This window comes from Hemiscyllium ocellatum, chromosome 24, assembly GCF_020745735.1.
Source record: "Hemiscyllium ocellatum isolate sHemOce1 chromosome 24, sHemOce1.pat.X.cur, whole genome shotgun sequence".
In the NCBI taxonomy this organism is placed as follows: domain Eukaryota; kingdom Metazoa; phylum Chordata; class Chondrichthyes; order Orectolobiformes; family Hemiscylliidae; genus Hemiscyllium; species Hemiscyllium ocellatum.
The window spans coordinates 16,744,605-16,758,864 of record NC_083424.1 but is presented as its reverse complement, the minus strand read 5'-3'; the positions used below and the strand labels follow the sequence as shown (position 1 = coordinate 16,758,864).

Genomic DNA, 14,260 nt, shown 5'->3' with positions numbered 1-14,260 from the left:
AGACTTAATTTAACATTTCCTTTGCTAATTCCAAAAATTGTCAAAATCAACACCAGCTGTATTCTGTTCTACAACAGGCTCTGTTTACCGGTCCTTACTATTACCCTTGTTCCAGATCGAAGTGAAATTATAATTCTGGTGTTATTCAGCATCTTCCATTATAATCTAATCCAGTCATTCCTCTTCACTTTTCTGCGACCTTGCGCCTATGCATATTTTGCCCTTGCTCCATTTTTAAACTTATTTTCTTTTGAAATTCTTCCTAACTTCTTCCACTTCTGCAGCACTGTCCATATCATTAAGCACCTTTTCAAAACATACCTACCATTGTCTGTGTAATGATGTTTAGGTAAATGTGAGGTGCTGCATTTTGGTAGGGCAAATAAAGACAGGACTTATACATTTAGGTCCTGGGGAATGTTGCTAAACAGAGACCTTGAAGTGCAGGTTCATAGTGCCTTGACAGTGGAGTCTCAGGTAGAGAGCATACTGAAGGTGGTGTTTGGTATGCTTATCTTTATTGGTCAGTGCTTTGAGTATAGTGGTTGGGAGGTCATGTTGCAGCTGTACAGGACACTGGTTAGACAACTTTTGGAATACTGTGTTCAGGTTTGGTCTCCCTGCTTTGGGAAGATGTTAGGAAACTTGAAAGAATTCAGAAAAGATTTACAAGGATCTTTCTAGGGTTGTAGGGTTTGAGCTATATAGGGAGGGGCTGAATAGGCTGGGGCTATTTTCCTTGCAGCTTTGGAGGCTGAGGAATTACTTTATGGAAGTTCTAACATCATGAGGGGCACAGATAGGGTGAATATTCATGGTCTTTTCTTCAGGGTAGGAGAGTCCAAAACTAGAGGGCATAGATTTAAGGCGAGAGTGAAAAAATTTTAAAGGTACCTAATGGGGCAACTTCTTCACACCGAGTGGTGAGTGCGTGGAATGAGCTGCCAGAGGAAGTGATGGAGGCTGATATAATTACAGCATTTAAAATGCGACTGGATGGGTACATGTAAAGAAAGGGTTTAAAGGGATATGGGCCAAATGCTAGCAAATGGAACTAGATTAATTTAGGATATCTGGTCTGCACAGTCAAGTTGGACCAAAGGATTGTTTCTGTGCTGTACATTTCTGATTCTATGACTCTTCAACTAAAACGCAATAGGAGGTCAATGATGACTATCTCATATTCACTGCGTAACTTGGCAATTTATCATACGGACATATGCACCATAGAATTGGACAAGTTGGGTGTTGACCATGACTCCACACATGGAGTTCATAGCTCAATGAACACTGAGAAGCATGCAACAATCCCTCTCCTGATCTTCTAGCATTTCGTTCATGAAATAGTCAGAACTCCTAGCACTTCCCTGGGGAAATGTCAATGTTACTCTATCTCAAGAATTTAAGTCAACGTGCAGACAAGTATCTGAGGACTCACACTCCTCCTTCCAGCTGCGGTCCGACTTTCTCGTACATCTTTATGAGACGACTGCAGTTATAAATGAACATTCCATCCAGGTCACGATGTTCAATGTTCACACCAAAAATAAAGCACATCTCCTTTGGCTCTTTCAAAGCTCTGTAAGAGTCAGAAATTAATATATTTTTAAAAGATCTTCATCGGATTCTTCTTGGGCAACCTACCATGAGACTGAGCAAAACATTTATTGGTAAGTAAGTCCAGAACGTCACTATCAGAATCAGGCATAAAAATCCTCAGACAAAAAACAAAATTGCCAGAAGTATTATTAGGGCTGACAGCATCTGTGGACTGAGAAACAGAGTACTTAGATTTCAGCAGAACATTCAGTGCCATTACCACCACTGAAACCCTAACCTTCAACAGCATGAAGTTATTATGAACCAGAAATGGAATTGTACCAGGAGGTAGTGGGTAAGTTGTCTTTGTTTACTTTAAAGTTGAGTTCAAGCTCATTAGTTTTTAAAAACAAATATACTAAATGTCTGGATTTGCCTTACATTTAGTGTGTGAGGTTTTAACTACAGGCATGGCACAGGAGCTCAGTTGTGTGTTACATGGCCTGCAGTATGTAGAAAATCTTGAATGTTCCAGAAAGTCTGAATGACCACATCTGCAGAAAGTCTGATCAACTCAAACTTTAGTTTTAGGAGTTTGAACATTGGTTGAAAGAACTGCATTGCAGTACATTCCTGGTGCTACAAGTTATGTGGAGGTTTTAGGTTTAGTCACTCCACAGCTTAAGGAACTACAGTCAGAGAAGGAATGGGTGACCAGAAGTCAGAAGGTGGAAGGCAGACAGACAGCCAGGGACGTCCCAAAGTGGCATGTCAAAGTTAGTGTGTTGGAAAACAGTGAGTGTGCGCAATCAGAGCCCAGCTACACAAAAGGAATCAGACAAAGAAGAGGAGCTTATAGTGGTGAGGAGTACAGACCTGCATTTCTATGGCAACAGATATGACTCCGGAGTGGTGTGCTGTCCACTCCAGACCAGAGTCAAGGATGTCAGTGTAGAGCAGCATGGCATTCTGAAGGGAGACAGTCATAAGTCACAGTTCACATTGGTACTAACACCATAGGTAGAAAGAGGGATGAGATCCTGTAACAAGCATTTAGGGAGTTAGGTAGCAGATTGAAGAGCTGGCCCCTCAAAGGCTATAAGCACCAGCAACAATGCAGAGATCTGTGCTATTGACTTTCAGAATAGGTGGATTCAGCAGATTAATGGAGGACTTAAGAGTTGGTTCAGGAGAGAGGCCTTTAGAGTACTGCTCACTGGGTCTGTTTTGAGGGAAGGTGGGACCTGTTGCACCTGAATAGCAATGGGATCTACATCCCTGCAGGACTGTCAGTTCAATATTCCAGGTATAGAATCTTCAGGTGAAACATGGGGTGGGGGTGCAAAAGACTTGTTGCAATATTGATCAAGGAGTCAACTAGTAGGGAAGATATCTTCGAAGTCTCTTAATTGATACCACAGTGGTAGAACTTCAAAAAGTATAAAAATAACAAATTCCCCCAATATTAACTGAGATAAAAACATATAATAGCAGGATAACACATGTATTTATGGTAAGAGGAGAAATTCAAAGGAAATGTGAAGGGCAGGTTTTTACAGAGAATGGTGGGAGTCTGGAAAGCACAGCCGGGTGGTTGTGAAGGCAGATATAATGGGGCCATTTAAGGGACTTTTAAATAAACACAGGATTATGCAAGGAATGAAGAGATGTGGACCAATGTCAGGCAGAAGAGCTTAGTTTAATTTGGTGTCATGTTCAGCACAATATTGCATACTGTACATGTGTACTATGTATTGTGTACTATGTTCAAGGTAAAAAGGTAAATTCACTATATTCCTACCAGAGAACAGGGTTAGTTCATTAGTGAGACTGGTGGTGGTTTAACCTGAGGGTCATTACACCTCAGTTGAGAAGGAAGACCCTTCAGGTAACCTCAACTAGTGCAGGAATTGAAACCATGCCGTTGGTATCATGCTGCATTGCAAACCAGCCAATCAGCCAATTGAGCTAACTCACTGGTCAGTAACTGGGATAGATGAAGTGTAAAAGGTTTACAGGGGATGGAATTCTTAAAATGTATCCAAAGCAGCTTTTTAAACCAGCATGAATCAAGTCCTACAAGATAGGACCTAACTTTAGGAAATGAAGCTGAGGAGTGGTAGAAGTGTCAGTGGCTAGAATTCTAGAACTGGGGAAAAGAACAAAGATGGATCAGAAATGTTTTAAAATCTGAATAGGTAGGAGGCCAATTTTAATATGATAAAGCTGAATCTGGACTAGGAGCAGCTATTTGTAGGTAAACATACATTGAGAGAACATTTGGTAGGGCCCTAAGGAGTGGAGTGAAACAGAGGGACCTCGGAGTTCAGGTGCATGGTTCCCTGAAAGTTGAGTTACAGGTAGACAGGGCAGCGAATGTAGTTTTTGGCCTTCATTAGACAGAATATAGAATTGGGAAATTATGTTGGAGTTGTACAGGGCGTTGGTTGGGGCACACTTGGAGTATTGTGCTCAGTTTTGGTCACTTTGCTAAAGAAAGGATGCTATAGAGTCAGAGAGATGTACAGCATGGAAACAGATCCTTCAGTCCAACCTGTCCATGCCGACCAGATATCCCAACTCAATCTAGTCCCACCTACCAGCACCCAGCCCATATCCCTCCAAACCCTTTCTATTCATATGCCCATCCAAATGCCTCTTAAATGTTGCAATTGTACCAGCCTCCACCACTCCCTCTGGCAGCTCATTCCATACAGGTACCACCCTCTGTGTGAAAAGGTTGCCCCGTGGACCTCTTATTTCTTTCCCCTCTCACCCTAAACCGATGCCCTCTAATTCTGGACTCCCCGATCCCAAGACTTTGCCTATTTACCCTATCCATGCCCCTCAATTTTGTAAACCTCTATAAAGTCACCCCTCAGCCTAAGACGCTCCAGAGAAAACAGCCCCAGCCTGTTCAGCCTCTCCCTATAGCTCAAATCCTCCAACCCTGGCAACATCCTTGTAAATCTTTTCTGAACCCTTTCAAGGTTCACTACATCTTTCCAATAGGAAGGAGACTAGATTTGCACGCAATATTCCAACTGTGGCCTAACCAATGCCCTGTACAGCCGCAACATGACTTCCCAACTCCTGTACTCGATACTCTGACCAATAAAGGAAAGCATACCAAATGCCGTCTTCACTATCCTATCTACTTGCGACTCCACTTTCAAGGAGCAATGAACCTGCAGTCCAAGGTCTCTTTTGTTCAGCAACACTCCCTAGGACCTTACCATTAAGTGTATAAATCCTGCTAAGATTTGCTTTTCCAAAATGCAGCACCTCGCATTTATCCGAATTAAACTCCATCTGCCATTTCTCAGCCCATTGGCCCACCTGGTCAAGATCCTGCTGTAATCTGAGGCATCCCTCTTTGCTGTCCACTACATCTCCAATTTTGGTGTCATCTGCAAACTTACTAACTGTACCTCTTCTGCTCACATCCAAATCATTTATGTAAATGACAACAAGTAGAGGACCCAGCACCGACCCTTGTGGCACTCCACTGGTTACAGGCCTCCAGTCTGAAAAACATCCCTCCACCACCACCCTCTCTTTTCTACCTTTGAGCCAATTCTGTATCCAAATGGCCAGTTCTCCCTGTAATCCGTGAGATCCAACCTTGCTAATCAATCAGTCTCCCATGGGGAACCTTGTCGAATGCGTTACTGAAGTCCATATAGATCACATCTACTGCTCTGCCTCATCTTTGTTACTTCCTCAAAAAACTCAATCAAGTTTGTGAGACATGATTTCCCACGCAAGTACAGAAGAAATTTACAAGGATGTTGCCACGATTGAATGATGTGAGTTATAGGGAGAGGTTGGACAAGCTAGATAATTTTTCTTTAGAGCATAGGAGAAGAAGGAGGGATCTTTTAGAAGTGTATAAGATCATGAGAGGCATGGATAGGGTGAATGCACTCAGTCGTATTCCCGGGATTGGGGAATCAAGGACCAGAGGACATCAGTTTAAGGTTAGAGGGGAACCTGAGGGGCAACTTTTTTTGCACAGAGGGTGATACGTATATGGAAAGAGCTGCCAGTGGTAGTTGTTGACACAGGTAGGTTAACAACATTTAAAAGGCATTTGGATAAATACATGGACAAGAAAGATTAAGAAGGATATGGACATTTTTACTTCGAACATAGAACAGTATAGGACATAATGTTCTGCTGAACATGATGCCAAATTAAACTAAGCTCTTCTGCCAGCCATTGGTCCATAATCCTTCATTCCTTTCAGGGAAATGGGGTTAGCATAGATGGACATTTTCGACTGCGAGGACCATCTGGGGCCAAAAGACCTATCTCCATGCTGTAGGACCCTATGATTAACCATGGGTATTGAGGAAGGGACAGAATGGGATATGGAACATAAGGGCAGGTCATCATAGGTACCAAAGGTTCAGAACATTAGAAGCCAAATGCTATATAAAATGCAGGTGCATTTTTAAAAAAAAAAGTTAAGATAGTGAAGGGACATTAAAAAAAACACACTGCTAAGTAAATGAAGGAAAATCAAAAGGCATAATTATATTAGGGCCAGGAGGATAACCAAGCCAAAAAATGGAGTCCATCTAAGTGGCAATCTTCAGGTGGAGGTAGATGTAGAAGAGGTTTACATTTGCATTCACAGTAGATGTAGGTATAGAAATCAGAGAAAAGGACTGTGATGATATGTTTGAACAAATTAAGGTATCAGCAGTTCTGCCACTTAAAATTGGTCAGGCTCAAAAGATATGCACCCCAGAATGCTATGGGAGGTGAGAAAGAAGATTGCAGGGTCCTGATATTAATTTTCAAATCTTGTCTGGATACAGAAGAGGTGTCAGAGGACCGCAGGACAGCTAATGTAGTACCATTATTCAAGAGGAGTGACAGAGAAAAACAAGGGAATTAAAAGCCAGAATTTGACATCGGGGTAGGGAAACTGTCGGAAAAACCATCAGAGGGCAAGATTAATCAAGGACAGTCAGCATGACAGCAGGAGTTGGTGGTAACGCACTGTTTTTCCAGACTGGAGGCCTGTGACTTACAGGGATCAATGCTGGTCCACTGTTGTTTGTCATTTACATAAATAATTTGGATGAGAATATGGAAAGCAAGGTTAATAAGGTTGTGGATGACACCAAAATTGATGGCGTAGTGGACAGTGAAGTTAATTAACTACAATGGGATCTTAATTAGCTGCCAATGGGCTGAGAAGTGGCAGATGGAGTTTAATTTCGATAACTGCAAGGTGTTGTATTTCGCTAAGACAAACCATGGCAGGGGCTTACACATTTAATAGTAGGGCCCTGGGGAGTGTTGCCAAACAAAAAGACTCGGGGGAGGGTATAAGTGCATAGTTTCTTGAAAGTGGAGTCACAGGTAGACAGGATGGTGCAGGCGGCAATGGCAATCTTTGCTTTCACTAGTGAGTGCATTGAGTATAGGAGTTGGGATGCCATGTTGCAGCTGTGCAAGACATTGGTGCAGCCACTTTTAGAATAATGGATTCAATTCTGATCACCATTCTATAGGAAGGATGTTGTTAAGTGAGAGAGGGTGTAGAAAAGATTTACAAGGATGTTGCCAGACTGGAAAATGAGTTGTAAGACTGTGCATTTTTTCCATGCAGCATAGGAGGTTGAGGGATGACTTTATAGAGGTTTATAGATCATGAGGGGCATGGATAAGGTGAATAGAAAAAGTCTTTGCCCTAGGGTAGGCTAGTTCAAAACTAAAAGGCATAAGTTTAAGGTGAGGGGGGGAACTTCTTCCACACAGAGTGGCACGCATATGGAATGAAATACCAGAGGAAGAGGCTGTTACAACATATAAAGGATATTTGGACAGGTACATGAATAAGAAATGTTTTGAGGGTTACAGGCCAAATGCAGGTAAATGGGACTGGATTAGTTCGTAGAACCTGGTCAGCATGGATGAGTTGGACCAAAGGATCTGCTTCCATAGTCTATGACTTAATGATTCTTTCAGGGGAGATCATATCTAACATGACTGATTGAGGTTTTAAAATGGTGGTGACTAGATGGGAGGGTACTGCAGAGAATGTAATTTTCATGGACTTTTATAGGCTTTTAACAAGTTTTACATGGGAAGACTGACCAAGAAAGTAAAAGCCCATGAGATTTAGGGCAATTTGGCAAATTGGACCCAAACTGGCTTAGTGTCAAAATACAGATGGTGATAGTCACAGGTCATGTTTCTGGAAGCTGTGACCAGTGATGTAGTGTTCTCTGCTGGGTCCCTTGCTGTTTATAGTGTATATTAATGATCTAGGTACGAATGTAGGTAGCTTGATTATATATGAAAATTGGTAGTGTGGTAAATAGCAAGGAGAAAAATCTTAGACAACATAACAATGTATAAAGCTGGTCAGATGTGCAATTTAACCCTGAAAGTATGAGATGATGCACAGCAAAGAAATACACAGGACCCTAGGAAGCACAGATGATCAGTGACACCTTTGTGTACATGTCCACAGATGCACGAAGGCAACAGGACAGGTCGATAAGGTGGTTAGGATGTATACAAGATACTAACTTTTATTAGTCAAGATAATCACTACAAAAGAAAGGACGATATGATGGAGCTACATAAGACGTTAGTGGGTCACAGCTGGAGTACTGTGTGCAGATCTATAGAGAGGGTGCACTAGAGAGAATGCAGAGAACATTCACCAACTCACTGTTACAACTCTGAAGAGAGACTAAATAGGTTGGGGCTGCTTCCTTGAAACAGAGAAGATCAAGGAAAGATCTGATTGAGGTATGTAAAATCATGAGGGGGATGGATAGGCTAGGCTAGATAGGAAGAAACTATTCCCCTTATTAAAAACATCAATAATCAGGGTGCATGGATTTAAAGGGCAGGAAATTTAAAATAGATTTAAGGTAGTTTTTTTTTTAAGAAAACTGGTGAGTATCTGGATAAGTCTGCCTGAAAGGGTGATTGAGATAGGTACTATCATCACTACATTTAAGAGGTGAAGCGCAAAGGCATACATGTAGGCCAAATGCTATAAAATGGAACTATAGTAGATAGCTACTTGATGACTGGCGTGGACATGCTTTAAAACCTTTTACAACTCAATAAATGTGACTACAACAGCAGGTCAGAGGCTAGGAACTTTGTAACCAGTCACTCACCTTCTGACTCTCCAAAGACTGTCTACCATCTACAAGACAAGTGCGGCTCCAACTACACTCAAGGAGCTTGACACCAGCCAAGACAAAGCACCTATTTGATCAGCACATCCAGAAAACATTTACTTCCTTCACCATTAACAGTATTAACAGTATATACCATTTACAAAGACACAGGGCAACAACTCACCAAGGCTCTGTTCAACAGCACCTTTTAAACATGTAACTTCTATCACTAAGACAGACAGGGACAACATATGAACAGGAAGTATCATGACCTGTAAACTTCCCTCAAAGCCACACAACATTCTGACAGGGAGCAGTATGATCGATCCATGACTACTGGATAAAAGTCCTGGAACTACCTTCCTATCAGCACTGTGGGTGTAAATACACTCCAAGGACTGCTGTGGTTCAAGGTAGCAGTCCATCTCAGTGGCAGAGAGATTTGGCAGATGGATGTAAGAAAAGGAGAATAAAAGAGATACAAAATACATGTAAATATGGTATTGATGATTAGCTTGCATGGTATGTAAATGCCAATGTGAACTAGTTGGGCCAAACACCCATTTCAATATTGTAACATTGATATTTTTCTTCAGATCATTCCAATGAATCTTTTATATTTTGCCTCTGGACTAATGTCTGATCCAAATGTCTGTCTTGGCAGAGAATCACATTATGTAATATTATGACCTAGTAGACAGTACACTCAAGTCCTAGTTTTGGCAATAAGTTTAATCTAACTATAGACAATAGTATTACTAAGTCAGGCCAAGATTTTTTTCATAATTTTACTTTCTCTCAAAACAAAATACTCAACTAAACCAGAATAATCAAATTCAGTGCAGATAAAAAGGGAAAAAAAAAGCAAAGTTTCTTGACATAACAGAACAATCTTACCACACAATGTATACCTGAGTTTTGCCTCGTGTATTCGTTTTTTCACATCAGCTTCTCGGCTTAGGTTGAAGGCAGCATCCTGCACCTGTCGCAGATGAACCTGTGAAGTCAAGGCAATCTAAATTAACTAGAACTTGCATAGCAAAATACCCAAGAGACTAACAATTTCACTTCCTCAAATCATCTTACAGGATTTAACCATCCCACATTGTATTATTAAATGCTTCAACCTGGCAGATGTTAAGGACAAAGATTTGTAAAGTCCTGACTTTATTTGTATTAATTAGATAACTTCAAGAACAAAAGTCCTGAAGGCTAAAATGCTTTGGATTGAAAATTGACCCTGGCAAACCTTGGACTAAGCTTTACAGCAAAGCAGTAAATTCAGCCTTTTCATCTTACAGGTCTTTGGTACAACATTGTCTTAAAACTTCATACATCATAACTCTGACCACTTCACACTGAATGACCAAATCTCAGACGAACTCATGTCCTGTTCAAGACATCCAATTCTAACACATTTAGAAGGTAAATCCAAATCTTCATTTTGTTTTTTCAAGAAGTTACCTGACAGTTGATGATACTGCTAGCAAAATAAAAATTTAACACTCAAGAAAAGTTAACTGTATACTTTTACACATAAAAAGATAAATAAACTGCAAGAATCTTCGCATCAAAGCAACAATGCTGATAATTCGATCAAGGAAACAGACTACTTTGATGCCCAAACGGATAAAGACAAACAATTTAACCTACGCTACGCTGTAATGCCCTGAGAAAAGGTTGCTACACAAAACAACAAGACATATATAAATTAAGAGTGCACATGTATTCAGGCATCTAAGTGTTTGCATATGTCTAAGTCTGTTGCACCTGTTCAAAACACAAATCAAATTGGCTCACCCTCGATTCCCTGCTCAAGTCATCTCCCAACTTCAATACCAGTGCCCGTGCTTTGCTCTCTGCTTCCCGTGATTTCTCCTCAGCTGGAAACAACAGAACAACATGAGATACTGTTTCATTTAGCTATATAATGCTAACATTAAGAACTTTCACAAAATCCAGAAACACACAATACCTGATTGGAAATATCTAAGAAATGGAAGCTCATGTTTGAAGTTGATTTTATCCTCCCCTTTTCGCCTTTTTCTTTTAAAAAACACAGCTACTCAAGCCATGTACTCTATCTGATAAGAACATCACTCAATAAGTGTAGCTTTTGGCAATGGTGCTCTGAACTTTGCAACTTGAACAAAAATCTGCTCAGGAAGCTTAGTTTTGTACTGCCCAATACGTCCAAGATGAGAATATGCAAAAGGTACGAAACCTACATCATACCAAAATGATACACTACCGCACTAAATATTAAGAGCACATTCTGCACTTTCAATGATTAATGCTTCCTTAATGCCTTAACAAACCACATAAGGTAGTACTGCATGGACCAAAATTTCGCAGGTCCAATGTGGGTTTCAATATCCTTGCCTTCATTTCCAAACTCCTCGACTGATAACTCCACCTAGTACAACAAACTCCCTTAAACCTTGCTGGTAAAAGTGATTAGGAGTACATAGGTTGAGTGGACTGAATGGCTTGGCTTTATTTTGTGCCTTCTGTGTAACAGAAGTCCTCATAGCCAAGCCCATGTACCTCTGCCATGCCAATTCTCTCTTGTATCCTGTAACAGCCTTCATAAAACAAATTCATTTAACCATAATTTTGACAATTGCTTCCAATCCTTCTATTCTAATTCTCCTCAATCCCCTAGAGACATATAATGTTATCTTCACAAAAGTAAACAAACTTCTGATTTAATAATTTGAGCAGAATAGAGGCCATAAGACGTAGGAGCTTTTGAAAGTCCTTTAGCCTATGAAGTCTGCGCTACCGTTCAATGAAGTCATGGCTAACCCGATAACCCTCAACTCCACTTTCCTCATAAGTCTTGATTCCCTTACTGATTAAAAAAATTAAGATTAAGGATAGCACAATTTATAGAAGCATTCATAGAATGAAATCTATAAATCCATCCTGCCCAAGTTTGCAACTGAAAACAGTTTGTGTTCTGATGTAAAGTGGCAAGTACAAGTACTCTCAACACTATACTTTAGTAGAGTTCATTGAATTGCAAGTAGAAGGAACTTTTCCTGTTTCCCAAGTCAAGTATAATTTGCCAGCATCTTTCCCGTCAATCCTAGCTGAATATCATTTCATTCAATATTAACCAGAACTTAACTTGTGGTAAAGCTGGCTAACACTGCTAACTTCCAACTCAAGGGGTGCATTCAGCTGACAAATCATCAAGATAGAGCCAGTATGATGTAGGTTCTAAAACATTTCTAACACTTAATTAGTTATAACATTTAACATCCTTAAAAGGTATAAATGGAAAAATGATGCATATTATTCTCTGTTTCAACATACCTATTTTCATCAGATGCTCGGCTTTTTTGACTTCCTGTTCTGCACGTGTCTTGAACCGATTTGATGTATACTTGTACATTCTATGAAATGGAGAGAAGTTAATCAGAGTACAGACCAAGATGCACTAACTTGAAATAGTCAATGCTAAGATGGTGCACAGAAGGTATTTGCAAATTCAATTTACATACAAAAACTAAGCTCAACAGCACAATTATTATTTTATTCAACTATTAGTTAATATTTATTTGACCACCAAATATAAAGAAAGTTTCATTTTCAAGGAAATTACAGCACAAGAATTGGAGTAGGTACTCAGTTCTAAGTTTGTTCATATAATCAATTAAGTCAGAGTGCTTCATACAATCACTGCCATCATACATACAAAAAAGTCTCACTCCACAGACTAGGCCTCAAAGTCTAGGCTCACATTCCAGTGTAGTACTCTGAGTGCTATACTGTCAAGAGGTTTTGTCTTTCAGATGAGATTTTAGTGTGACACAATATCCCCCCCCACCCCACTTTCAAACGGATGTAAAAGATAATTGATATTAAATTTGTAAATTTACAAAGATGTTGCCTAGTATGGAAGGTGCTAGCTATCAAGAGAAGTTGAGTAGGTTAGGTTTATTTTCACTAGAAAAAATGAGATTGAGGGGGGACCTGATTGAGGTTTACAAAATCATGAAGGGTGGATAGAGACAAGCTTTTTCCCAGGGTGAAGACTTCAATAACAAGAGGTGATGCTTTCAAGGTGAGAGGTGGAAAGTTTAAGGGGGATACACATCATACGTGCTTCACACAGAGGGTGGTGGGCGTTTGGAACGGGTTGCCAGCAGAGGTGGTAGACGCAGGCACAGTTGATTCATCTAAGATGCATCTGGACAGATGCATGAGTAGGTGGGGAGCAGAGGGATACAGATGCTTAGGAATTGACGGACAGGTTTAGACAGTACATTTGGATCAACTCAGGCTTGAAGGGCCGAAGGGCCTGTTCCTGGGCTGTAAATTTTCTTTGTTCTTTGTAAAAGTGAAGAACTTCTCCCCAGTAAAAACCAAAAGAACTGCGGATGCTGTAAATCAGACAAAAATAGAAATTGCTGGAAAAGCTCAGCAGATCTGGCAGCATCTGTGAAGAGAAATCAGGGTTAACGTGTTGGGCCAAGAGGAGGGGTCACAACCCAAAATGTTAACTAATTTCTCACCACAGATGCTTCAAGAACTCCTGAGCTTTCCAGTGATTTCTATTTTTGTCTCCAATTTCTCCCCAACGTTCAAGTCACCATACATCCTACAACCATCACTATGAAAATCCAATCTGTTCACTACCATACTTTTTTACATGATTCTATTGCTACTTCTCTTGCACTTCAACAGTAATTGACATTTAATAAAAATTGCACTGCATTTAATTGATTGTGAAGCATTTTAGGACATCCTGAAATTGTGACATAAGATGCATTTCTTTCTCTCTGATCTATAAAATTCCTTGATTACCTGGGTCTAAACAAGCAGCAGGAGAGTCGTTTTGTTCGGACCTTGTGACCCTGAATGAAAATTCTCATCCTCGGATCAATGTACAATACAGCTGTGTATGCCCTGAAAGAACGTCGCTCAGGTTTTCTACAAAATAAGTGTGTATAAGAACAAAAACAATGCTTAGTCAACAGCAATCACAGAGTAATCTTCAGGAACCAGCCGTCTCCTCACTCATAGGAAGCTTAGTGATCCACTTTCCAAGAAGAGGCGCTAAACCACCAGGGAAAATCTGTGCATGGTCTGGGAAATGATTGGACCATTTCTTCAATAATATTAAACTACCATATTTTGACAGGAGCCAAAAAATGACTGGATAAGGAGGTCCTCCCATAATAGCCTTTCAGTGGCATGTAGAGAGTACCACTACTGACAATGAGAGGGTCATCAAGTTAAGCTGTAAGATTTAAAAATATACTTTAATGATGGTTACAGTTGGAACTTCGCTCATCATTTTTTTCATGCTTAACTGAAGAGGTTGGGTGGATAGAAGCAAAATCCTTATTTGCCTTTACAATTCTGTTACCAGTTGATAGTGGGTGTTCAGATTTTGTCACCACCTCTTTTATTGTGATTTTTAAATATGAGTATTACGATGCCTGAAAAATTCAATGTTGATTAACTTTTGTAACAAATGCAAACCATAAGGCTGAACTGAAATTAAGGTCTGTGCCTCAACATATTTCATTTTTTAATTTACTCGCACT

At 40.2% G+C, this 14,260-nt stretch overlaps 1 protein-coding gene across 2 annotated transcripts in view; it reads right to left on the bottom strand.

The window, feature by feature from the left end:
- LOC132827072 (ATPase MORC2-like) overlaps window positions 1-14,260 on the bottom strand; it is a 93,281-nt gene that overhangs the window by 35,572 nt on the left and 43,449 nt on the right. For both annotated transcript variants that reach the window (XM_060843523.1, XM_060843522.1), the window contains 5 exons: window positions 13,515-13,640; window positions 12,021-12,100; window positions 10,500-10,582; window positions 9,611-9,696; window positions 1,439-1,579 (listed from right to left, as the gene is read on the bottom strand). In XM_060843523.1, the coding sequence (XP_060699506.1) occupies window positions 1,439-1,579; window positions 9,611-9,696; window positions 10,500-10,582; window positions 12,021-12,100; window positions 13,515-13,640 (516 nt within the window). The remainder of the gene's footprint in view (window positions 1-1,438; window positions 1,580-9,610; window positions 9,697-10,499; window positions 10,583-12,020; window positions 12,101-13,514; window positions 13,641-14,260) is intronic.